Consider the following 24,193-nt stretch of genomic DNA (forward strand, 5'->3'; position numbering starts at 1 on the left):
TTTAGCACTGTATCTGCCAAAAATATTTTGAAATTAATTGGTTCTAGCAGTTGCATACAAAAAAGATATACTTAAATATCAACTCTGTTGCCTTAAAACATATGGGGGAAGTACATGGCATGGGCTGTGCGACCACCACCACCACACAACTGGCTCTTCAGGAGTCACACCAAGGATCTATGAGTCTTCATCTACGAGTCTTCTACAAACACAAAGAGGTCCACTTTCAAACTGCCAAAGGCAATTAAAGTAATGCAATTTAAAGAATACTTTCGCAAACCTAGAATCAACCTGTACTACAAACAGATCTTTTTCAACACTAAAGCATTTGTCTGGTCCCTTAGTCCAGAAGATAGTCTTGTTACTGGCCCCTCAAACTAGCAATTTTTAGAACTGAGCGGTAAAGTCAAAACTTGATGTCTTGCACTGTTCCTGAAAGTTCTGTGTAGTTTAGGGGAAACTGAGCAACAATTTGCAGTGCTACGGATGCTGCATTTTTGACTCCACATCACTTTTTTTTTTTTTTTTTTTTTTACACTTCAGTGTAACCAATATCAGTCATTTTAGTCTAAAAACTTTGCCACTGCCAGTAGAAAGAGTTTTGAACTGGCATTTGTAGTCTGGACTAAGTGCTTATACTATGAATCAGCCTAGGAACCCTACAGCAGTACTGTAGCTTCAACAAGCCTTCAAAGAGGACAAAGTACAGGGAACTAACAGCCAAAATTAGCTCTTGTACTAGAGCATCAAAAACACACAGTGACTTTTTCTAGGTCACTTTCGTATAGTATAACTAGTACTTCTCAAAACCCATGAAAAGCAAATAACACTGGCAACATTTCAAGAAGCAGTTTTCTCCATCTCAAGGCTACAAAGAGCTTACAGAGACTTTGTACCTGCAGTTCATTATACACTTAATACAGGTTTTTTCCCTATTAGGAAACAGTTAGGCCCTGTTTGGGCCAAGCTAAATTTGAAGCATGGAAGGACTTCAAACTTCAGAAGTGAATTTTTAATCAAGACAATTATTGTTACAATTAACTCCTTGGTTGTAACGTTTGCTGCAAGAGCCTATCAATCCATTTAGGGCAGCCTGAACTGGCCTGACTGCATATTTTCCTCCATCACAACCCTCACAATCAGGATGAATCCTCTTACACACATTGCAAGCATCCATTCAGTGAAAGATTAGCATAATATTAAGGCCATCTGAAGTACAGAAATGAACAGCTCTGAATGTTTTATTGTGCAGCCATTTGGTTATGCGCAAGAGGGAACAACCCAGCCAAGACATCTGGCACAAATTACCATCATTACAATTTTTTTTGCACAATTTTAAGAACTCTGGTCAGCACCTGCATGTCGACGTGGAAGTCGCAATGCGCTTTCAGGGCCTACTCTTAAGGAAAGCCAGTCTGGCAAGACTGAAAAACCAAAATACCAATCTGCTTTGGCACAAAATTAAGCGGGCACAGAATACTCCACCTTCCTTATAAAGCTCAGTATTACAAGGCTAAACATCCAGATACATTTTTTTTAAAAAATGGAAAGGGCCTATTTAAAACAATATTCCTCCCTCTGTTCATAAACAGAGTATGACAGTCAAGAGATACCACTCTACCACTTGTAGCTGGCTATTCCCTTTTCCTGTCCTGGCTCAGAGAAGCTGAAAGCATGAATGAAGTCATATTCACGGCTGTCTCGATTCACCTACCTGATATAGGGATCCCTCCCAGACCTGTGCTGTGTTGCGGTGGGAGATTCAAGTCCAAGAAATTACTATTTGAGGTGGGATTTGCTGTGTGGTTCAAGTGCATGATGCTATTGCGTGGGAAGGCCATCCAAGGATAGCGAGCTGCTTGGCCTGGAAAACTGAAGGAGTTGTAAACTGCTCGATGCTGTTGAAACTGTGGGAACCTCTGTGGCATGACTGGAAAGGTGCTACCGAGAGAGTTGGCATTTGTGGGTGCAGCAGGATGCAGGAATCCAGAGCCTGGCCCTTTGGCAGTTGTAGTGTGTGGGGTAGGGTTCTGAAGAGATGTGGGCGAGAGGGAAGGTTGGTCTTGGACTGACAGTTCCTTCTCAATCAGGTCTGCTAAGGCTTTGCGGGTGATGTCAAAGGGGTCAAACCCTAAGTCGTCCTCTTGCTGTTTGGAGGAACCAAACCCAAAAGCCGCTTGCCAGTCTGTGGAGGAGGATACTGGTATAGTTTCTGTCGGAGAGGAACAGGATTTAGAACAAGAATTAGTAACTATTTATCCATACAAAAATTTCAGCCTCAGTGTATCTGAATCTATGTTGCCAGTTATCTTTCGTATAATGCTTCTTTATACATTCCCCAAAGAGACCTCATTCATCAGCTTAGAACGCCATTTTCAGATCAAACTCTCATAGATTTCTACTTAAGGTGAAGTGGTAGAACTAGCAAATAGTATTTTTACTGCAGAATTGCTCTGTTCCCAAACTACAGAAAAGCCTTGTCAAATAAGTATTTTCAGTAATAGCATCAAGTAGAAAGAGACCAATAAACACTTGCTTAGAACCTTCTTTACACCCATATTACTTGATGGAAGTGTGACCAAGCAGAGTTTAAATACGGTTGTTATTCAGTTCAGTATTTTGCTTTCAGTATTAATGCTGTGCTTCAGCTCTGCTGTGCAAGAAAGGTGGGGAGGAAATGTTCCCTCTCAAAGGCAGAACCTCTGAGTAGTGGTTAAAAAAAAAAAACAAACAAAAAACTCCCACAGTCTACCATTATGAAGAAAAACAAGCCGAATTCTTGAGTAGACACCTTGAGAAAATAAAAGGAACTAAAGAACTGCATTACAAGACATTGTTAAATATTTTGAGGCAGTGTTGCAAAAAAGGGTTATCAGAATTTCCCTGCATTTTCAATTACTACTTCATTTCATTATACTGTTTAAGTTTCTTATTCAGGTTCAGTGAATGCTGGGTCTAGCTTCACACAGTTTTTCCTCAAAACTGTGGTAATGCAAGCTGATTAAGTACAAGGTAGTATCACTCACAACATTAACTCCCTCTGCTGGTAGGGAACCTGGTCTGCTGCTTTAAGTAGTTACAATTAAGCTCAGTATCCTCTCTTCGAAAAGAAATCTACACTTCTATTTTCACTCTAAAATCCATAACGATAGATAAAAAGAGTTGCTAGACAGACAAAAACTTGCCCTTTGTATTCTTATTTAAACAGCAACCATACATTTTATATTAATTGTGAAACAAACAAGATCTCTGCTACCTGGAAATTGTCTCCCACTGCTACTTAATCCTCACAAAATTGGTGCGTATATTACCTTAGCAGCAGGTAATTTCCTTGGTAGATATTGTTTACAAACAGGATTATGACATCCAGAAGTCAGATAAACGTCAAAAGACAACTAATTATAAGTAAACCAACTGTGTCCTAAAGTATTGTTTACATTCTATTTATTACTGATATTGTTTCATTTAGTTTGCTAACAACTCTCTCTGATTTATAATTTGTGAGCTCTTAAATACTGTTAGCCATTCCCAAGACTATAGAAATACACCTAAAACCATGTTTCATTCATATGAAGTGGTATTTCATAGAAAAGTACCTGGAAAATACAGGTATCTTTCAGTTGATGCAATTAACCATATTTTTATCTTTTCTGAATGTATATAATCTCACTTCAGAAAGAGAAAGATTAGGCACCTTCAGGCAACTATGCAGGATACTAAAGAAAATCCTGAATTCTACCGCACAGTTTCTGATGTTAGAATTATAGATTATAAGAGACTATTACACCAACATATACTGACACCACATATTTTCCTCACTCTCAATAAAAACCTGTAACATTAAATATTAAGTATACACGTCACATCCTACTATTTAGACAGGCATTGGCTAAGAAAAACTAAAATAAGCACTCTGATAATGTAGCCATGCAGCTGGAAAAGTCTGCAAAGTTTCTTTTAGAAGAAACCCTTACATCACTGCAATTCATTTGTAGTTAAGTGACAAATTTTAATCATTTGTGAAGGGGGGAAAAAAACAGTATGGGGCAAGTCCCAGAGTTTTTGGTTCTACACAGTTTTAGGCATCAGTTGCAAAAGCAAGCAATACTCAGCCATGTAACCTGTGTACACACCTGATGTGAAGAGGCTCTGTGGTTCTGGTGCTGTGGGCCAGTCATTTGAAGTCTGTGGAGAGCTGGGGAATGGAGGAAGCCCACTAGGGATGGGGTTAGGGTGCCGAAAGTTGTCAGAGAAGAGCGACTGTGATTCTGTTACAGCTCCTTCGAAAGGAGACCGTGCACTGTGATTAGATGAACTGATGGGTATGACCGGATTGGGTTTTGTTAAACCAGGCGGTGGTGAAGGTGTGTCACTGTTTGTTATCTACAGGCAAGAGAGGAAGAGAAACAATTAGGACATGAGTGTTTATATATAAAATATTCTTCACTAATACAGTTGAAAAACTTCCTCAAAACTTTTGGCTGTAATTAGGTTAGTTAATATATAGCTCAGTACAAGGTCAAACAAAAAATCAACTTAGCAGTAGCATTTTTTAGTTTTGTTTAAAATTATGATACACTTCAGAAAGTACTTGCTTCTCCAACTACAAGTTGCACCAAGCCCTCAAACTCAATTCTTACTTTCACAGCATTTATCTTTATGTCTTACCTGCTGGGAGCTGTCACCATTTCCTATACTGAGGGAATCTGAAGGTTTGTCGATAGGGCTGCAAAAGTGGGAGGGGAAAAGAGACAATAAGACACTTAAGTATTTAACATGAAAATCAACATTTGCTTTTGTAGTGGTAGAAAAGCCTTGAAATAAAGACAAAGCAAAATTAATTAGGAGGAATTAAGAAGGAAAAAAGTCCACTTATGACACTATTTTTTTTTAATCATAAGCTTTCCAATCATTTGCCATATACTGTAATACTTCTTCCCACCACTCTCCACTCTGCTTGCTGATTGCCCTGTTAAGGAACAAAAGGAAAGTTTTAAACATGTTCATTAGTAACTCCATGCCATTCAAAAAAAAACAGGACTCTTGTACTATGGCAGTATTCCGTAGTAGTCAGTTCCATCTATGCTACCACCAGAGAGAAACTTGGGAATAGATTTGTTTTCCAAATACCTAAGTTGTCAGTTCCCATACAAGTCCTAAATAAATCTGGGGAGAGATAAAAGATTAAATTAACTATTTAGTCCTAGTAACAAGTTAAGGTTCCCACCAGCCTTCAAGCTTTAACTAGCAGAAATTAGTTCCAAGGTAAGAAAACTGAGTTTTGAGATGACAGAAGGGGAAAAACGCAGGAAAAAACAGCATAAAAAACTGCCAACAAACATAAAGAGAATAAAAGATAGGGTACAGCAGAAAGCCACCTCAGAAAGCTATTCACTGGGAATTAACATGACTTGGCTGAAGTGGGAACATCTCAGGATTCAAGATTCTGACAGGCATCTGTGAGTTGCCTTAATTATGCTAAATACCACACTAATGAAACAGTATTAGTTCAAGTTCAGATTAAAATCTCTGCTTTACAAGTTCAAGGTACTTTCGTTTTTATCTACGCGTAAGAAAAGATGCACAAGCATCAGGCTGCACAGCCCAAAACATGGGTCCTACAAACAAGGACCAGAAGAACACGAATTTCAGTTCCATTAAGAGGCCAGAATGTGATACAAGTCAAATTACAGGCATGATGTGTTAGCACAAGACAAATATATATATAGTTATTATTTTAACTGGGTGCAGACTTCAGATTCTAGCTACACCTTGTTTTCAAACACCCCTTACTGCTGCAAAGTTTAAACATTGCAGAGCGCCACATATCAAGGTCAAAAATTCATCAGGTTGCTTCCCCCCTTATTTGTTCTCCCCATCCCAGAATAACTAGAGTCGAAACCCAGCAGAATTAATTCTTCTCCATTCTAAAGAAATGTATATATACATCAAATGTATACTGTATAAGAGTAATCTGTCAATAAAAACAATTTTTGTGCAAAAGAACACTGAGTCGATATCTCAAAGAGATAACTGAAGCTGAAGTATTTCTGACTATAAAAGAAAAATCAGAGGAATATACTTGCAAACAAGCATTAACTCCAGTTAAGATTTACAAATACTTTCTACTCAGGGGTCGAACAGGATGAATAAAGTTCTTCTATTTAGAACAAAGTGCCTTGGGTTAGTAATTTCTGAATGCCTATAGCACAAAAGTTTGCTGTAGACCCTTCACTACACAATCATTCTGATTGTAGAGCTGATATTCCAGCCAAATTATTTTCCCAAAGCTGCTGACAGAAAGTCACAATGCTGCAGTTTAAAAAGCTATGTGTAAGACAATTTTTAATGCAATCTAAGTGCTGAAAATGTTTATTATACTTGAACCTGCCTAATGAGCCTTTAATTGTAAGACAGGCTTCCAGCCCTCAGGAATGAACAAGTTTCATCGCCTACTGGCTACAGTATTTTTACCTACATTTAGTACATTCTTCTCAGAAAAGATAAGGAGGCGGCTGCATGTCACTACAGAGATGCAACCATAGGATCTCTGATCACACCCCAACGGGACTGCTATTAAGCCTCACAAGAAGGTATCACTTTTAACAGCACTCACAATGTTAATGCATTGGTTCAATGTTGATTTAAAATGAAGATCAGCTACCTAATCAGCAACACCACTTCTTGAAATATTAGTGTTTACCTTGTTATTTTCCCATCCAACCTCTGAATGAGCCCAACCGATGTTACCTGAGGGGGTCCATAAAAAAACAAAACAGCATGACTACAGACTACCATCAGAACTGCAAGTGACACTTATGATGGAAGAGGACACCAGTTCTATTCAAGGGGGGCACCAGAAGAGAAAAAGTGTTGGTTAGCAATAAGGAAGTTTTTGCAAGCAGATGAGTTACTTCCTCTGCACAAAGAAGCCTCAGTTGAATCTGCTGCCCTGTTGTTCCTGTTACTGAGCGATAACCAGGGAACCCTTACCTCTGCAGTTGTGTTTCTGGAACACATCATTGTAAAGAGATGACAGATATTCAGGCCTAACATTTAGCTTCCTTCTGTTGAAGCTTTTCCAAGTGACAAGCCTCCTGATGTATAGCAACTAGTGTGTTACTTTTGTGGAAGCTTCTGTATAGAAATGAAGGGCTCAGCTCTGGCTGGGACCATGCAGCTATATAAGCTGTTGATCCCGCAGCTGCTAAGTTCCCCTCAGCCCTTACCTGTACCATCACTTACTAACTTCATGTTAGGGTTCTCCTGCACAATCTGCCAATCAGTCTTTTTGACATGGGCTAGGCTAAGCCCAGCTTTTTGTGACCTGATCAAGATTTGAATCCAGCTCTCCAACCAGAGGAGAGACTGGGGAATCATTCCCTCCACACCAATCAGTGAGAGAGAAAGCAAGCTATCTGAAGTATAAAAGGCAGCACAATTACCCGAAATCTGAGTCTGCACCATCTGGAGTCATGTGTTCTGGGTCTGTGCCATTTTCTAATATAGGAGGCGTTTTCCTGTGTTCCATTGTTAAACCGTTGGCTGATTTACTTGAACTCTGTAATGATGGCCAGGCATCTTTGTTATTACTGTTGGGTCTGGAAAAAGGCAAGAGTAAAAAAAAAAAAAAAAAAAAAAAGAAGAGTTCAAGTTATGAAGAAAGTGTTTTTAAAAATTGTAAGCACTGGGGAAATGAATCCTTGTGCCAGACAATCCATAAGAATAGATTTATCTGGATATTATTTCTCAGATTTTAAATGGTGATGACTTAAAAAAAGAATTAGTGGGGTAGGGAGGGGAGAGAGAAAACTGAGGGGAATTCTGTTTTCTTCACTGAATAGATAGCTGCTCTGCCAATACTGAAGTCCAAACTTGTCCATTTGGGGGAGAGGGGGGGGAAAAAAAAAATCTCCATCGACAGCTTCAAGTATCCAGACCTACACACACCTCATTTAGAATTATTTGCTTTATCCCATCAGTATTTGTACGTTCTGTAAATCATGAACTAAATCACTTTTTTTTTTTTAAATGTTTTATATTCCAGGCTCTATCAAGCCTGGCCCCAACAGATGAAGTTTGTGTTTTATGCCTACACAAGAGTCCACAGCTTTACTAACAGACCATGAGGCCAGTCAGACCAATACGCTGTTCATTCAAGTTACTGCTCCCTTCATTTCTAGTTTAAAGCCATAATTACTTCCCTTTTATAAAGTAACATTAAATTTCATTTCAGAGTGCATGTTAGATGTGAAAGAAATTCAAAAGAGGACTCAAAGCCCGAGTTTTTGCTGAAAATAGTTACATTTTATACAAATTGAAGCGAGTTGGAATATAATCTATAACTTAATGTGTTCAAATACAGTGTCATCTGCTAACCCTACAATCTTACTATAAAAGATTTGCCTTTGTGTTCTCCAGTTCTTTTATATTAACTTTAGCTTTTAATTTCCTTCAATTAGGATGCTGTTTTTAGTGTCCAAGTGCTGTCTTCATAAGGAACAAGCTTTAAAAAAAATTTTTTTTAAATACCTATGTTCCTCCTGATGCCCCCCTCATTAATATGTTCTTATTACATGGTCCAACGTTTACTCTACATCTCTAGGTCAATTTAGTAAGTTTACAGTCAGAATCTGGAAATTCCTATAGCTGCTTATAGCAACACAAGTGTTTCCTACTCCTATTCAGATAACACTGGTATTACTAGCTACCCTCAAATCTCAGTTAGTATTGTAAGATTTGCTATTCTACCTCCATCTTTTCTCATATACCTGTACAATATGTATACAGATGAGAGCCTTGACCTAATTTACAGATCTCATCTTTGCTTTGTACACATTTGAAATAAGTTAGAGATAGCAAGTTGATCAGATATTGAACATCAAGGAATGAAGACCCATCATCAGCGCAATGTTAGTCATTTAATATTCTCACCCTTACAAAAGTGAGCTGTAATCTACATATAACAAGACTTTCAATCCATTGACAGACTTATTTTAAATATCAAAATTTATGTCTGCTGCAGTGCAAAGCCATCTCTATACTAAAACTAACTTTAAAATGTCACAGTTAAAAGTCAGTTTTGCATCCAAGGAGAAAGGTAGAGAGAAAGAAAAACTGTTTTATGTTTTGGGATGGGTTTTTGTGCATGTGGGTTTTTTTGTTTTAAGTTCAAAGCTGCATGCTTCTAAAGGGCTGTTCTCTAAAAGACCAGCAAGTGCTTAACAAGTGTTTCCACTTGTAGCATAAGAAAGCATTCATTTATGTTCTTTAGGAAAAGGTCAGTAGGGGAAAGAAAAAAAAAAAAAGAAAAAGAGCTTGATCTGTTTTAAATGTGGAGTATACCTCTAATTGTAAGAGAATGCAGTCACCATGACTATCAAGTGACATACCAAGAGATGAGTACCCACATACACAAAGTGGCACTGGGAGATTTTAACATTTGCCTTCAGCAGCAAGAAAAAAGCTCTGCGAGTAGGACCTTTCAAATTAGAACATAATTATGAAAAAGCATTTATGCACAGTTTAAGAAACTGTTTTCTACTACTGGATATTTATAATTAAACATCTACTATTTAGAACTCAACTGCTGTTCAATTCCAGAGTGAAACAGAAATCTTGCACCCCAGAAACACAAGAACAACCACAAAATTGTCAGAGGCTCTGGCAAACTGCCAGAAATATTAATATCGTATCAATGAATCAGACAAAAACGAGAACCTGATTGGCTAGAAAGCTGTGAAGGAGAACAACATGCATTCACCAGCTCACAAGCTACATTTTGTACTGATGACTTGAAGAAACATTTCAAAATCCCAGCTGCAAGAAGAAATTCACTTTGCAACCCAAAAGGTTGTGCCTAGCCACTAGCAAAGAACAGAGTCTGTCTTGTGGTGATGCTGTTCAGCTGACCAGAGAAATTAACTCCAGACCACTTGTTGCCTTTAGAGTAACATGCCATTTTTTCCACAAGTGCCAAAAGACTGTGCCACAGACTAGCACCACAGACTGGCCAAGCTCTAATTCATAATTGCTTTCTGAAGGCTTAAAAGTTTGCTCCAGTTTCAGATAGAGCATTCTTTCCTCACTGGTATTATTTGTTTTGCTGGGATCTAATTAGGTTTCAAATTAAGGTTAGTTCAGACTTTGAACATAAAATAATCAATACCCAAATGCAGGAAGTGGTGTATTTGCTTTACTCACTGCACTCTACCTTCCAAGTCAATATTGAACCAGTGCCCAAGAAATAAGAAGCGGCCAGTCCGTAAGAAAAGATCCAACTGGAGGTCCTGACCACTTACAGTCAAAGAGCATATGACACATCCTCCAGACATTAAAGAAAATAATCCCAGTACACCAGCTTGGATACCAGTTCTCAGAATTATATTCTGCTTATTCAAGCTCCACTGGCAATAATTTAGATACAGTACCCACTTTCTTGCTTAAACTGTTGTGCAGTGATGCTACCAGTGGCAAATTATTGTCTGAAAAATTCAGTAGCGGACAAACTGGACACAACACAAGCCCTGATTACAAGGCCAAGGTGCGTACGAAGTGCAATCTAACTTTTACACTCCACTCTGCCCATCTCATCACGAAAATCCTACAAAAAGGAGTGGAGGAAATTGTTAACAGTTTTTATTTCTTTATCTTAAACATGACATTTGAGTGGATAATTCACATAGGGACTGATGACCTTAGGCTTTCATTTATCTTTGTATGACTATGTCCTCATATGGACAGAAATCTTTTCATAACTTACTGAACAAACTCCTTCAACAGAACATTATTTTAACAAGCAGTAATAAGTGATATCTGCAATTACAACATAGTGAAAAACATATCATTTAAGTTTACTAGATGAAAGTAAGATATCTTTTATTCACACCTTGTGAATTCTTGCACAAAAACAAACTGATTTTACTTTCAATTTCCAAGGTCCTTACACCTAATGTAAGGACTGCACTATAAATCATGATGTAAAAAACACATATCAAGACTATAAGGTGTCTCAGTTGTGAGAGTACAGACTGCATTCATCATGACACCATACCAAGAAAGCTGACATCTGGTCTTTAATAAATATTATGTGTTTATGCAAATATGAAATACAAGGTCATCTTTCAGACTAAGAATACCTCGTTCTGAATTAGTGATCCAAATGCACACAGCAGAAGAACATTTCTTTACTAAGTAAAACTCACACTCACTTTGTATTAGAACAAAGTGGTGCATATGTCTCTGCATGGAGAAAACCAATATCAGAGTTTATCATATAATAGCCACTAAAAAGAGCAGGCAACTTAGGGGATGCAATAGGAATAAGAAAGTTTTCTTTGGGAATAACCAGAAAGAAAGCATAGCCAGACAGTCCAGCATCAGTACTTACGTATCATACCTCTGCAGTGCTGTCACTTTGTTCTTGTTCTTGTCAACTGTACCCGTAGATAACTGGAGAAAGTTGGGGTTTAGTTTGTATAATTCTTGCAGTAGTTTCTGTTCATATTCCTGGTGCTTACCCGCCTAAGGAAAGAGAATGAAAACTCACAATGAATGAATACTGGTTTAATATATATTTTTATAGATATAAAAAGATAATTTTTATATATAAATGTACCTATGTACGTCCCAAAGCTTAGTAATTGAGCTTTAACAGGTCACTCCTGACAAACTCAAAACAGTGGTTCTCAATCTCAGCACAGATGTGCTCTCAATGAATCTAAAGCTTGCCTAGAAATCACTTGGATGTATTTACCAATTTATGATTTTTTTTTGAGACTTCTAAAGCAGAAAAATAGTTACCACCTTATTAGAACTTGCTCTTCGGTTCTAATCAAGAGCTTCACAATATACCTTCTAAATCACGAACAGCTAAATCTCCAAGGCAGTCTGCATTTGATATGTCAACCATAATAAGCTTTTCAGAAGATGGGAAGGAGCAAAGAGTCTCTCTTTTAAACCAAAAGTTCCAAAATAGAAGTAGTTTTATATCGGCTTAATAAAAACAGCTGAGGTGGTCTGAGTGTTAACTAGCATGTGACAAGGAGTATATTCTGAGCAATAACTGATAAATCATTTCTAATAACTGAAAAATTGAATTATTCTTTTAACTAACTGAATTAATTGAGAACTATTTCTTGCTTTCAGAAATTGAGGAGGCCCAATCCAACTCCAGAATATTGAATCTGGTGAGTGAAGGAAGACAGTATTTTTCAGTCTAGCTTATCTATAACATTCTGTGGCTAAATATTTAAAACAAACCCAGCAATATCCACCCTCCCTAACATTTAAAGTGACATCTGAAACAAATTCAAGATGAGCATTCACATTTTTTGTAGGTTGTTATACCACTCCAACCTAAGAATTACTATTTGAAAGTTAAGTATTGTAAATGAGTTGAATCAAGATGGAAAATAGAACAGTGAATTTGAAGTTGTCAATAGCTTTTATCTAGAGTTTCCAGATACTAAGAGATGTCCTTTAGCAAAGGAAACAAGTGCCAAGATTTATGGTCAGGCCTTCTGAATGTTAAGTCTGGAACACATATGTTATTATCTATCACATTTTCAGTATTGATTTAAAAGCTCTCACACTACTTGTACACCTAAAAATTAACATTTGTACACTACTTAATTCATTCCCTTTAAAAATGTTTTGTTGGAACAAGAATGGAATTGATGCACAGGCAATGTGGATGTCCTCCTAGAAAAATATTACAACCTAGAATAAAACTATTACTTGCCCTTTTTTTTTTTTTAAATTAAGCAGGAATATTTGACAAAATTCAAAAAACAGTACTGCTGAGAAACTAAATTCCCTTATGGGCTCCTTTAGAAGGGCAACTGCATATCCTATTTGAATACTCCAAGTCAAACACTCTAATATCTCCAGTTTTTTGCTACTTAATTCTCCAGTTCTCTGTTACTGGTTGATTCTGAACGTGTCTTTCTCTACGTAGTCAACCTACATAACGCTCAAAAAAGGACACTGAAACATCTGGTGTATGCATCACCTTACCCAGCTTTGTCAGTGTCTACACCCAAGCTACTACCTACAGTAGAAAAAAGTGTGGTTCTAGAGTGTGGTTCACCTAAATGCAAACTTTATGAGATACAGTGCACCGTGGAAATGCTTCTTTTGCCATCCGCTACGAATAGAATATAAGCAACTAGCTCAGATGCACAGATCTGCACTGCAAACATAAAGCAGCTGAGTAAGAAGACGACATCCCTGGATATCTCATCTTGCTTAAGACTTCAGTGGCAAAAGACTGAACATCATGGCCAGGAACATCAGGCCAGTCCTAAGCTCACTTACCTGTCACATAAATTTAAGAAAGAAACAAGATTAAAATTCTATATAGGAGCTTGCAGTAATCGTGTTTTATTTAGAACAAGCAATCCAGAGGCCAAACTTAGCATCTCCAACCTACCTTACCTAAATTCCCAGCTTCACTTTCAGAGACTTCCTGGAGTTCTACCAGTTCTTTTCAGTTTGTCACAATGTTTAGCTCTATTAACAATTATTTAACCTAGAATGTAAGTTCATCTATTGACAATTTTTTTTTTTTTTAAAACAGAGAATCAAAGTCTGTGACAATGAACATCCAATCTCATTAAATGGACCTGTAAATTCATTTACACTAACCCAAACTCCAGAAAGCCGATGCACTGAAAGCACAATGCACTTTTCAATAATTGTGTAATTTCCAATTATTTCCAAGAAATCAATATGAAATCAAGAAGAAAGTTTAAGGAATGTAACAAGGAACAGGAAAGGAAGATCCACTTAAGTCACCAAGATCAAGTATAATCCACTCAAGACTTCTGAAGGAACTCATATGTGAAATTGAATTCCTGGCCAAGGTATGTAGCCTATCAATTTTAACTGGTAGTTAGGCCAGAGGACTGACAGATTGCCATTGCCTTCTACAAAAAGGGCTGTACAAAAGATGTTGTGAACTACAGACTGCTAAGTTCAACCTTCATCCCTCCTAAGATTATAAAGTCTATCTTAAAAAACAAAACGATAGAAGTTCATGGATAAACACAATCTGCTGGGAATGAATCTGAACATCTTCTATAAAGGGCAATCCTACTTCACTAACATAATGGAATTTTATGATAGTATCAATAAGCATAAATAAAGAGGATCCACAATATTTTCAAAAAAGCCTTTGATAAGGTTTCATACCGGAAGTTATTTATGAAGCTGCCCTGGGATAGAGGAAAGGTTCTTGTGTGGATTGAAGCTGGTTCAAAGATAGAAAGGCAAAAGTAAGACTTACTGGTCACTCTTTTAGCATGCAGAAGCAAGCTATGAGGACTGATGACTGGCATCAGTTTTATGCAACACCATCGGCATGCATGAGAAAGGAGTGAAGAGCAAGTTCTTTGCTGACAATACCAAGCTCTTTGGGTAGTAAACTGCCATGCTGATAACGAGGAACTCCAGAAGAACCCCAGAGAACTCACAGGCACAAAGTTGGCAAATAAGCTTCTCCAGAGGCATGTCAGTTAACACACCACGGGAAAAGTAGCCTAAACCATACTAACACTCTACTGATCTGTGAACTGGCTGTTACAGCTCAGAGAAGAGATACTGAGGTTACTGCCAACAGATCTCTGAAATTGTTAGTTGATTATGCACTGGCAACCAAATAAAAAATGTGCTGGGCATCATTAGGAAGGGCACTTAAAAAACAAAACAAAACCCCCCCACACCACACTACACACAAAACATTGAGGACTGCTATATTAAACTTTGCTTCCCTCACATCATGAGTATGATGCATCTGACCTCTGCATCTCAAGGAGGACACAGTTAGAATGTACAGAGAAGGGCAACAGAAATTATCACAGAAAGGGAGGAACTGCTTTACCGAGAAGTTTAAAAGCCCAGAAACTGTGTGATTTGGAGACAAGGCCGAGAGACATAAGATCAAGTTTTACAACATCAAAGGCAATGGATAAGGTGAACAAGGGTTTTGCTTTCAGCAAGTACTACAATGCTAAGATTAGGGGACACTTGACAAAACTAATTGGAGATCAGTTTAAACACAGGCAAAAGAAACCACTTTACAAAACAGCTGGTGAACTTCTGTGGCTTGCTGCCACAAAAGACTAGAGGGTTGACAGTATCAGCAGGTTCAAAATGGATTAAATAAGTTCATGGCTGACAGCTCTATAAAAAACTAAAAAGCCTAGACAGGAACATACCCTCAAACACGTATATTATAACTGATCTAGGTGGTGGGAGAAATACAGGGAAATGAACAGGGAAGGTGGCCTGGCTTGCAAGTTCTCCTTGAATTTTATCTCCTATTGCCATTATCTGCGACAAAATATACACTACAGGGACTATTCATCTGAACCAGCAGGCTATTTTTTTATTTTATGAAAATGTAGCTGAAATCCTCAGAAATAACTGCTAATTTGTGGAAAAAAGTTTTAATAGATATGGACATTCTTCCTTATTCTCTGGCTTACATCAGCCTAACACAAAATAAAATCCACTTGTACAACATTTGTGCTAGCACTAGGGGTGGGGACCACCTGCTTCATGGACAGACCACATGCAAAAAGTTACAGCATGGATGCAAGGCTGGCATACTTGAGATTGAGTTTAAAAGCTTTACTATACCTCATGTAGAGGGACACACCCAGACCCAAAAGACCTCAGAACGCACCACCTTTGAGAAAGTAAAGCTATCCATTTACTTGCTTCCCTACCCTAGATAATAAGCATTTTGATGTTGAGATAGTCAAAAAATCCCCACATCAGTATTTATGCTCTGTTACAGTTACCCTCAATGTTTTATTTCCAAACAGTTTCTATACCCTTCACAGGCTAAAAGGGATATCAGAATTCAGATAGCATGGTCAAGTCACAGTACGATAGTTAAGCCATGATAACTGGCCACAAACACAAAACGTACAGGAAAACCCAGATCCGCACTAACTTCTTTCACAGAGATTTAAAATAACATATGTTACCTTGCATTGCTATGAACAAAGGGCAAGTAGCTAACTCAAGGTTATTTGAATTCTTGGCTAGGACTTTATCTCCATCTTTTTGACTCATGAACACTCAGTGGACTTTTCAGCCTTTAAAAGCAGCACACAATGAAAAAATTTAACTGTTAACTTCCAATATCCAACTGGTTAATCACCTTTTGATTTCAAAATTAATCTCTGCCATAACATTCAGCAAAAGGCTACATTATACACATATTAGACTAAATTATATACAATAAAATATACACATGCCACATTTCATGTGTTTCCCATTCATTACACTTACCTGCATTTCCTCTTTTGTGAAACTGGCTGCTTCATCTCCCAGCTCATGTAGATACATGCAGTCTGGTTTTGGACACTGCATATTTTTTAGAAAATAACTGCAATATTTTGTTGTACCTAATGATGCCTGAAGGTAAAAAAAAAATCATTACTTAAGTACTGGAGGTTAAGAATGCCTTTTACAGTATAAGAAAAAAGCTATATTTGCAAAAAAATCCTTTCCAAGATTTGGAGTTCCATCATAACGCATTTTTTGATGCGGATGGACTAGGAAGTCCATTTGCAAGAAATCTATATACTTGAGGATTAGATAATTAGGATGTATTTCTATTTCCATCCAAACTAAACAAACACCAAAACAGGAGCCTCAGTAAATATTTGCATTCATAATCATAAGAAGCCAAATAAGTAGTTATGAGTTTGTATTACATTAAACTGGTTAATGTTTTGTAGCAGGGTCAGGAAATTAATATTAACTAGATGATTTTCTGTAGCCACCAATTTGGCCAAGTCAGCCTGAATATCTGTTTACACAGATACCAAAAGGAAAAAAACTTGCATTTCCCAGGGAGCTTTTGAGAGGTGTGGTGTTTGGACTACAGAAATGCTCTGTAAAAGCAAATAATCAGGTTTTTGCACTGTGCTATTAAGCTATACAGCAAAAAAGCCACTGTGGAGAGGGGGAGGTGGTGTCTCAAACTTTTGTTTTAAGAAGTTACCTGCTAACCCCCTAAAACATTGCCTGCTGGAAGCTCACAGAACTTCCATGTTGTGATTAATGCTAGGAAAATATGTCAAAACCCAATACCCAATAAACTGGGCATTTTTGTTCATCAACACAAGCATATCCATAGAAATAAAATTTTATACTATGCAGTGATGTTAGTGTCCTAGCAGATATACATAAGAATGTAAAAATATTACCACCTTAAGTGTTCTGCCGTCTACCACCACATTATTGACGCACTGTATGGCTCTGAGAGCATCTTCTGACCGGATGTAGGTTACATATGCACTGGCACTTGGACCCTAGAAAGAAAACATACTATATTTTATTTATTTTTTTTCTCCCCTCAGACAGATCTGAACATTAAGTTGCTTTTTTAGCAGCTCACTTCATAAACTGGTATATTCACGGCTAGATGTTTTTAACAGGAAAATTGACAAAAATGGTAGAATTCATAAAGATTTAGATGTGATGCATAAAGAATGGCGAAAAGAAGAAATGCATCAAAACGTTGCTTGAAAGTTCTAAAACACCTTAAAGGTATTTTAATCTCTGAAATGCAGATTAGTGAATAAATGCCACATTGTTGCTTCTTTGAAGGTTCTCATCCTGTCTCCCAGTTTTTAAGTCTTTCTCCATTGCATCTTGCATCCAATTTTGAGAGTCTGGTTGGACAATGCCTCAGTAACTTAACAGTAATTTGATTTTTGCAATGCTGTATTTTTTTATTCTTTTTACTTCTTTAACCTATTGCTTAATCAGAAATAGGGAGCCCCAAATTCGCTCTCCACACATGTATTTTCTCTAAAGGAATAAAAAAATCACAAGCGCCTCTGACTTACCTGTGAGCCTGCATATGATGTGCTGTTATTAATGACAACTTTATGTATTTTACCAAACTTCCCAAAATATTCTGGTCGTTTCAAAACCTACAAGAAAAGAAAGTTGAAGTGGTATACTGGAAAGTTAATTCATACAGGGCTGTCCTTATTCTTCTGTGTAACCATGCAACTAAAGCCTTTAACTAATCAGAAACAGGTCTCTTCTGCAAAGAGGAAGAGAGCATGTAGATGTAGATTTGGTTTTCCATGTAAAATATGGTAACTTGCAATACAGAGTACATTGCCACTGCAGTAAAGAACTTAAATGAGGGATATTCCATATTTTATGTTGTATTTTTTAAATTTCTTTCACTACTCAGATTACCCAAACCCTGCTCTGGCAAGATACATCCCATTCAGCATGAAATACTCCTGTATGTATCTATTTTATAATCTGAGGAAAAAATAAAAACCACATTCATTACAGTTTTAAAATAAATAACCACCTTAAACTTGCATTCAGATATATTAACTGCTAGGAACAACACGCTGAATCCTGACTCACTTGCCCCACTCCAGAGAGAAAGACAGTAAACCAGTTAGCTCGAGATAGTCTGGTCTTCTGAAAACTTGAGGCTAAGTACAGGAAGACAATATATGACACTTTCCAGGGGCAAGAAAAAACGTTTCAGAATCAACATCATGCTGAAATGAATGAGTGAATATCACATCCCTGAAGAAAAAAAAAAATACTTCTGTCTTGCCCTTCCCTGCATCAGTTAGTAATAAAACACCATTTAGGGATCCTGTGCAAAGCAGGAACATACCTAGCATATTAAGCAACTCTGTTGAATAACAGTTACCTGCGTGCCAATGGAACTGGCAATATATCTGACACATTTGGTACCAAAAGCCTTTCTTTTTCTATCCCTGTAATGGAAGGAGGTGCAGAAGTACTGACCACTCAGACTGAAGCTAGATAAGCTAAGGGTATTTCTAGTTCTAGACAATAACCTGAGAGGTTAAAAAGGAAGATTTGTTTCCCCAGCTCCGTCTTCATAATAACACTGGATAGTACAGTTAAACAGTACTGATCCAAGAACTTCTTTACCTAACCACCTCCTCCTCTCCCTTCTCAAGGGAGCATCAATGTCTTCAAGATCTAACAGCATTAATCACATTTAGAACATCCTGTAGAACTACAGGGCACGCTGTATAGACAACCAGTCACTCACTAGTCTTTTGACTGCTCTTCATTTGATCCATACCCTCTTGAAAGATCCTACAACCACCCTCGGGCATCATTCCAGAGGAGACTGACAATCCTGAGTAAAGCGGAAGAGTTTCTTCAAGTGTCTTGCACATTATACTCCTGATATGATACGGCAGCATGGCCTTCACAATTTTCAAAGAGCATGTCAACAGAAGTGGATCCACCTGTACTCCATTATGATCCACAGATCTATTTCCAGAACAGCAAATAGCAGCCAGTCTCTCCTTCCAAATCATCTTTATTTGTGCAGGAGCTTTTTGCTTGCTTAAGTGGAAAACTTAAATTGAATATATTGAATACTTCTTTTTTTAGCCCATCTCCCTCTTTCAGGCTAGGTTTCTTGGAAATCAAGTCATCTTGGTGCTATATGCAATATTCAGTAAGTACATATTATCTTCTGGTACGTCAGTGAGAATACTGCTACCACCAAACCTAGTACAACACCCTAGCCCCACCCCCTCTTACTACACCAAAAAGCCCGCTTCTAATTACTTCAAGTATTCAGTGTGGAATTATCTGAGGTTAAAATATTTAACTGTATATATTATTTCTTCTCTTACTCACAAATCCTCTATCTGGTCAAAGAAACTGAATACATTTTTCGGTAATAAATAGCACCAAGCCAGTGTTGACAGTTGCTTGCAAATACTTGTTGCTATATTCTCGTAGAAACTGAAGTGTTATACACCAGATCAGTTTAACCTTGATTTTTCTCTTCCCTTCATATCCCCCTTTTTTTTCCCCCTCCACTAAAAGCAGCTTTTTACATTTGTTCTTTCCCAGTCTACCAAAATGTAGCCCATACTCTGTCAGTCCTCAGAAACAGCCACTTTATTTGAGATTTCTCCAGAAAATTTCATCTGATCAGGTGAATTTAACTTGGCACAGTCATTTTGAAGACACCTATCTTATCCTGTAGTACATTCCCTCCATATTCTAATTCAAGGTACTTTAACTCATGAGCACTAATTCCAACAGCCACCTGCAGCTGACTGATGATGGAAGTAAATAAAACATTTTAAACACAATCAGTTTTCTCAAATGAAAAGCTTCTTTTTGATGATGCAGAGTAGCAAGCCAACTCTTTCCTGGGTCTTCCTCTTACTAATTTTTTTCCCCTCAAGTGACATCACCCTTATGCTCCTTCCTAGTTACAATTCAAGTGTTTTTTTTCTTCTGTCCCTACAGGTTTGTGCTACACTTCATATTTGTTCTTTATAATCCAACTAAGCTCCCATTTTAGAATTGGTGGTGCATGAAACAGCTGTACCGTGCCAGCAGATCCAGCCTAGGAAAATGAGTACCAAAAAAATCCTTAAGCTTATTTTTAGCTTAACAACAAGCCATTTTTAAACAAATACAAAGAACAACTTCCTTAACAAAAAAATAGGGCATCCGTACTCCCAAAAGCAAAGACATAAACACTTATTGAGCTTATTTTGGAGGAGGAAGTTGAGTAGGTTCCCTCAAGAAGAGGGGGCCTCTGAACTTTTTCAATGCTGCTTCATTTTGTACCCATCAGGGAGACAGACAAGGGTGGGCACAAGGATATTCCAATGGTTTCTTGACAGTAAGTTAAGAGCAAGATCTGCAAGTGCGAACCACTTACCTCTGGATCTGCTAGGCGCTGAGATAGCCCTACCACAAAGACAAGGTTCTTCTGTACAACCCGTACGCTGGCCAAATGTTTGCGATTCTCTGATATCTTCTGTTTCCTCTCATTTTGTTTCTGTTTCTTTTCATTTTTTATCCTTTGCAGCTCTTCCTGGGAGAGTGGTTTGTACACTGCTGGATCTTCTGGATATGGCTAAATATAACAAATACCATTAAAAACAACCCATATAAGAAACAACGCATTTGAAAATCATTAAGCCTGATGTTTTAACGCACTAATTTCTTTTTCTGTTATACTGTTCTGATTGTTATGGCCAGCCACATTATAGAAGTGGTATATTCAGTCCTTCGGGAAAGGTGAACATCTTGCATATTTTCATGGAATTCTCCTATTTATAGACATAATACTGATTTGGGTAATAGCCACATTCTAACTCTGCTGCCCAGTCAGTTTGGTAACATTACAAGCAGCTGCAACATGACAGCCAATCCTGTTAAGATTTCACTAACATAGCATAGTAAACAGGGTGAAAGCATGCCCTGCATATTCACTTTATATTTAGTCGTCTGATACAGATTTGGATACTTAAGCGTATTAACAAAAAGACTACAGGATAAGAAATCAAAATACAAATACAATTTCAGTGGCCCACCAAGTTCAAGACAGTAACACCATTACACGGCTCAATCTTTACATGGCTAACTTCTAGTGAAGAAACAGATTTCAATACAGTTGCTGCATACTGATTTAATAGTATTCTTGCCACGCTTGTGTACCAGTTTGAAACTTGGGCTTTGTCTTCCTTGGACGAAGGTGCATTTTTAACCTCAAGATTATCATCTACAGATAACTCCTCAAACACAGACATAACACTGTAGATTTTAATCTCGGAAGTATCTAGCAGAAGTGCAAGTGTCCTCAGAGTTACCTAGCAGATTGCTCTATTCATGCAGAGCATTGCTACAAAGGCACTATTTTAGCCTGGTCTTGTAGACTACAGTGCACTGTCCTCTGCCCCAGATTACTCCTCAAAGCAGTCCCGTATTTCTTACCTGTCTCAGTTTTCTCAGACTGAAAACTTAGATTTCACACTTTATATACAAAGCAATGCTAAGCACAGAAGCAAGCATATAAAAATATATCTCAAACAAAAAGAAGTGTTTCTAAACACTGAGATGAAGTAAAAAATGAGAAGAGTACAGGAGATGTGCATTAAGATAAAGACTTAAGATAAAGAAGTTAAGCTCACCAATAGGTTGAACTAAGTTCTTTGCTTGTACTGCCATAACCAGAGGTTTCAGTGTGCAAGTCCAACAAAAATGAATTTAACTTTTTCCCTAACTGTCCCCCGTTAGTAGTAGAATACAAAACTAGTTGTCATACTACATGACCTGAGAAAAATCTACAGCAGATGAAAATAAGGTTTAGGTTAAAGGCATATACTCCTCATACTTGCATGATGCTCAGACCTGATAGTCTTCTGAGTACATCCCCAAACAAAAGATGATCCATTTTACAGTTTAAAGAGTTTAAAGTTCAGTATCATTATGCTATACTTGAGACATCTTCTGAAAATATGCTGCAGTCGACTTCAGCAGATGGCATCTCATGGTTAAACACCAAGTCCTCTGGAATGTGTTTTTAGTATCACAAAGGAATTTAAACTTGTAAGATACTTTAGCAGTAGCCAAAGGTACACAAATAAGTCCTTAACATGAAACACAATAAGGACTCATGTTACCCTTGAAGAGCAGTTAAAACTGTACCATTTCTTAAAAAGTTACGTTATTCACAAGTAACACTGAATACCTCATACAGATTTCACAATGCACTTGATGAACAGCAATGACCTGTTAGTAAGGTCATTTGAGATTAGCTATAGCAAATGATTATCCACATGTACACGAGGACTTCAGAGATGCAGAATAATTCTGCAAGGCAATTCACTTAAAGAGCTTCTCAAAGTCTGTGTTAGTCAATCATGTAGAATAACAAATAGATATTGTTTTGTTTTAGGGAACAGAAAGACTGCTTGGCAAAGAGAGAGTTAATTCAGTTATCGCAGTCAAGCTGAGTTCAGGTAGGAATAGGAAGAGAACAAGTGCACCAGTATAAGGTAGATATAGTTCCAAAAGTAAAATGGTTCGCCCTACATCAAGTGAGGCGGTATCATACCCACTATCCATCCTTTCACAGATTAATTCCTTCTCCACATCCCATACTACGCAAGGCAAGGCTTGCAAGTGTGCTGCTCTCTGGTACTGCGCAAGAAATGAATTCATGGTTTTCAGAAGGTTCAGTAAGGCTCCTGAAGGTACAAGAAAACTACAGCAAAGTGCCAAAGTTCATCAGCTTCTTTCTTGCCAAGTATAGCCACATTCAGAACATATTCTCAAGTGAGAAGCAAGTCAGACAGTATGTTCCTTCTCTGTACAGCTATTTGCTACTGGAGGTCCTGAACATTAGTCAGGAAGCATCCCGGGTAGCTCAAGCATAACCCTGAGCAGAACATTTATTTGTCCATAGTAAAACTAGTATTTTGCATTTGTACAGGAGAACACAAGAACTGCTGGGAGGCACACAACTAAACAGCAACTTCAGAATCAGGGAAGAGAAATGTCTTCATCTCAGCAGAAAGTACGAGACTGCCTGAATAAGGATTTCAATCATTAAGAAGTAGCAGCAGTTGATTTGCCACCATGGATAACAGCACTTGTTTGAGCAATAGAATCACCAAAAGTTCTCGCTAGATAATGTAGAGCTGTATTATGTATGAAATGTTTCATATGTATGTTTAGCACTTATGACATGTTTAATGCTTCTAAGGAATATGAGTAGTTGGATATCCTGACTTGCAGGACCTGTAAATGAATCTGCGTACACCTCTTGAATCCCAAGAATAAATCAGAAACCCAATCCTAAGAAGCAATAGATGATTTTCCTATCTATATACAATGTGTGGCATGATGACAGATAAAGAGATATTGCGCATTTAAGGAGGGAGCACAGCACCAACATTTCAGAAGCTAATTCTAAAAAATAGTAAGTATTAGAAATCCTATTCCTTTCAAATAAGGCCATAAAGTCAGCCTACAAATAGGACAATAAATGATTTCATCTTCAGAGTGATTGCTTCCCACAGTGTTGAAGTTCATGAACTCAGATGATAGTTCAACTACAGACAGAATGCATGCAGGGAAGGCTGGCGGAACATGGCTCTGAAAGCCAAGCAAGGTGGATTGACTGCTGGTATATCTTACAGTACCATTTCATCTGTTACTCTGTTCAACCCTACAAAATAGGGGTAGGGGGAGGACCACAGGTACCAGAGGCTCTCAGGTGTTGCAACAGCTAACATGGCAATGCTACCAACATGACTACTATGTCTTTTTTTTTTTTTTAAAAACAAGAAGCATAAGATACTTATTTAACCTACTATCACTGATTCTTTAGCTG

The 24,193-nt window shown here is 37.7% G+C and overlaps 1 protein-coding gene across 7 annotated transcripts in view; it reads right to left on the reverse strand.

The window, feature by feature from the left end:
- The window catches only part of CNOT4 (CCR4-NOT transcription complex subunit 4), an 83,905-nt gene that overhangs the window by 17,464 nt on the left and 42,248 nt on the right, over positions 1–24,193 (reverse strand). For 2 of the 7 annotated variants that reach the window (XM_050905463.1, XM_050905433.1), the window contains exons 3-11: positions 20,732–20,929; positions 17,871–17,957; positions 17,229–17,330; positions 16,303–16,428; positions 11,390–11,523; positions 7,446–7,601; positions 4,669–4,726; positions 4,134–4,383; positions 1,715–2,212 (exon numbers count right to left, since the gene is read on the reverse strand). In XM_050905463.1, coding sequence (XP_050761420.1) covers positions 1,715–2,212; positions 4,134–4,383; positions 4,669–4,726; positions 7,446–7,601; positions 11,390–11,523; positions 16,303–16,428; positions 17,229–17,330; positions 17,871–17,957; positions 20,732–20,929 — 1,609 coding nt within the window. The remainder of the gene's footprint in view (positions 1–1,714; positions 2,213–4,133; positions 4,384–4,668; positions 4,727–7,445; positions 7,602–11,389; positions 11,524–16,302; positions 16,429–17,228; positions 17,331–17,870; positions 17,958–20,731; positions 20,930–24,193) is intronic. The other 5 variants (XM_050905477.1, XM_050905455.1, XM_050905470.1 and 2 more) reach the window with 3 other exon arrangements.

This window comes from Gymnogyps californianus, chromosome 1 (assembly GCF_018139145.2).
Source record: "Gymnogyps californianus isolate 813 chromosome 1, ASM1813914v2, whole genome shotgun sequence".
Taxonomy (NCBI): Eukaryota; Metazoa; Chordata; class Aves; order Accipitriformes; family Cathartidae; genus Gymnogyps; species Gymnogyps californianus.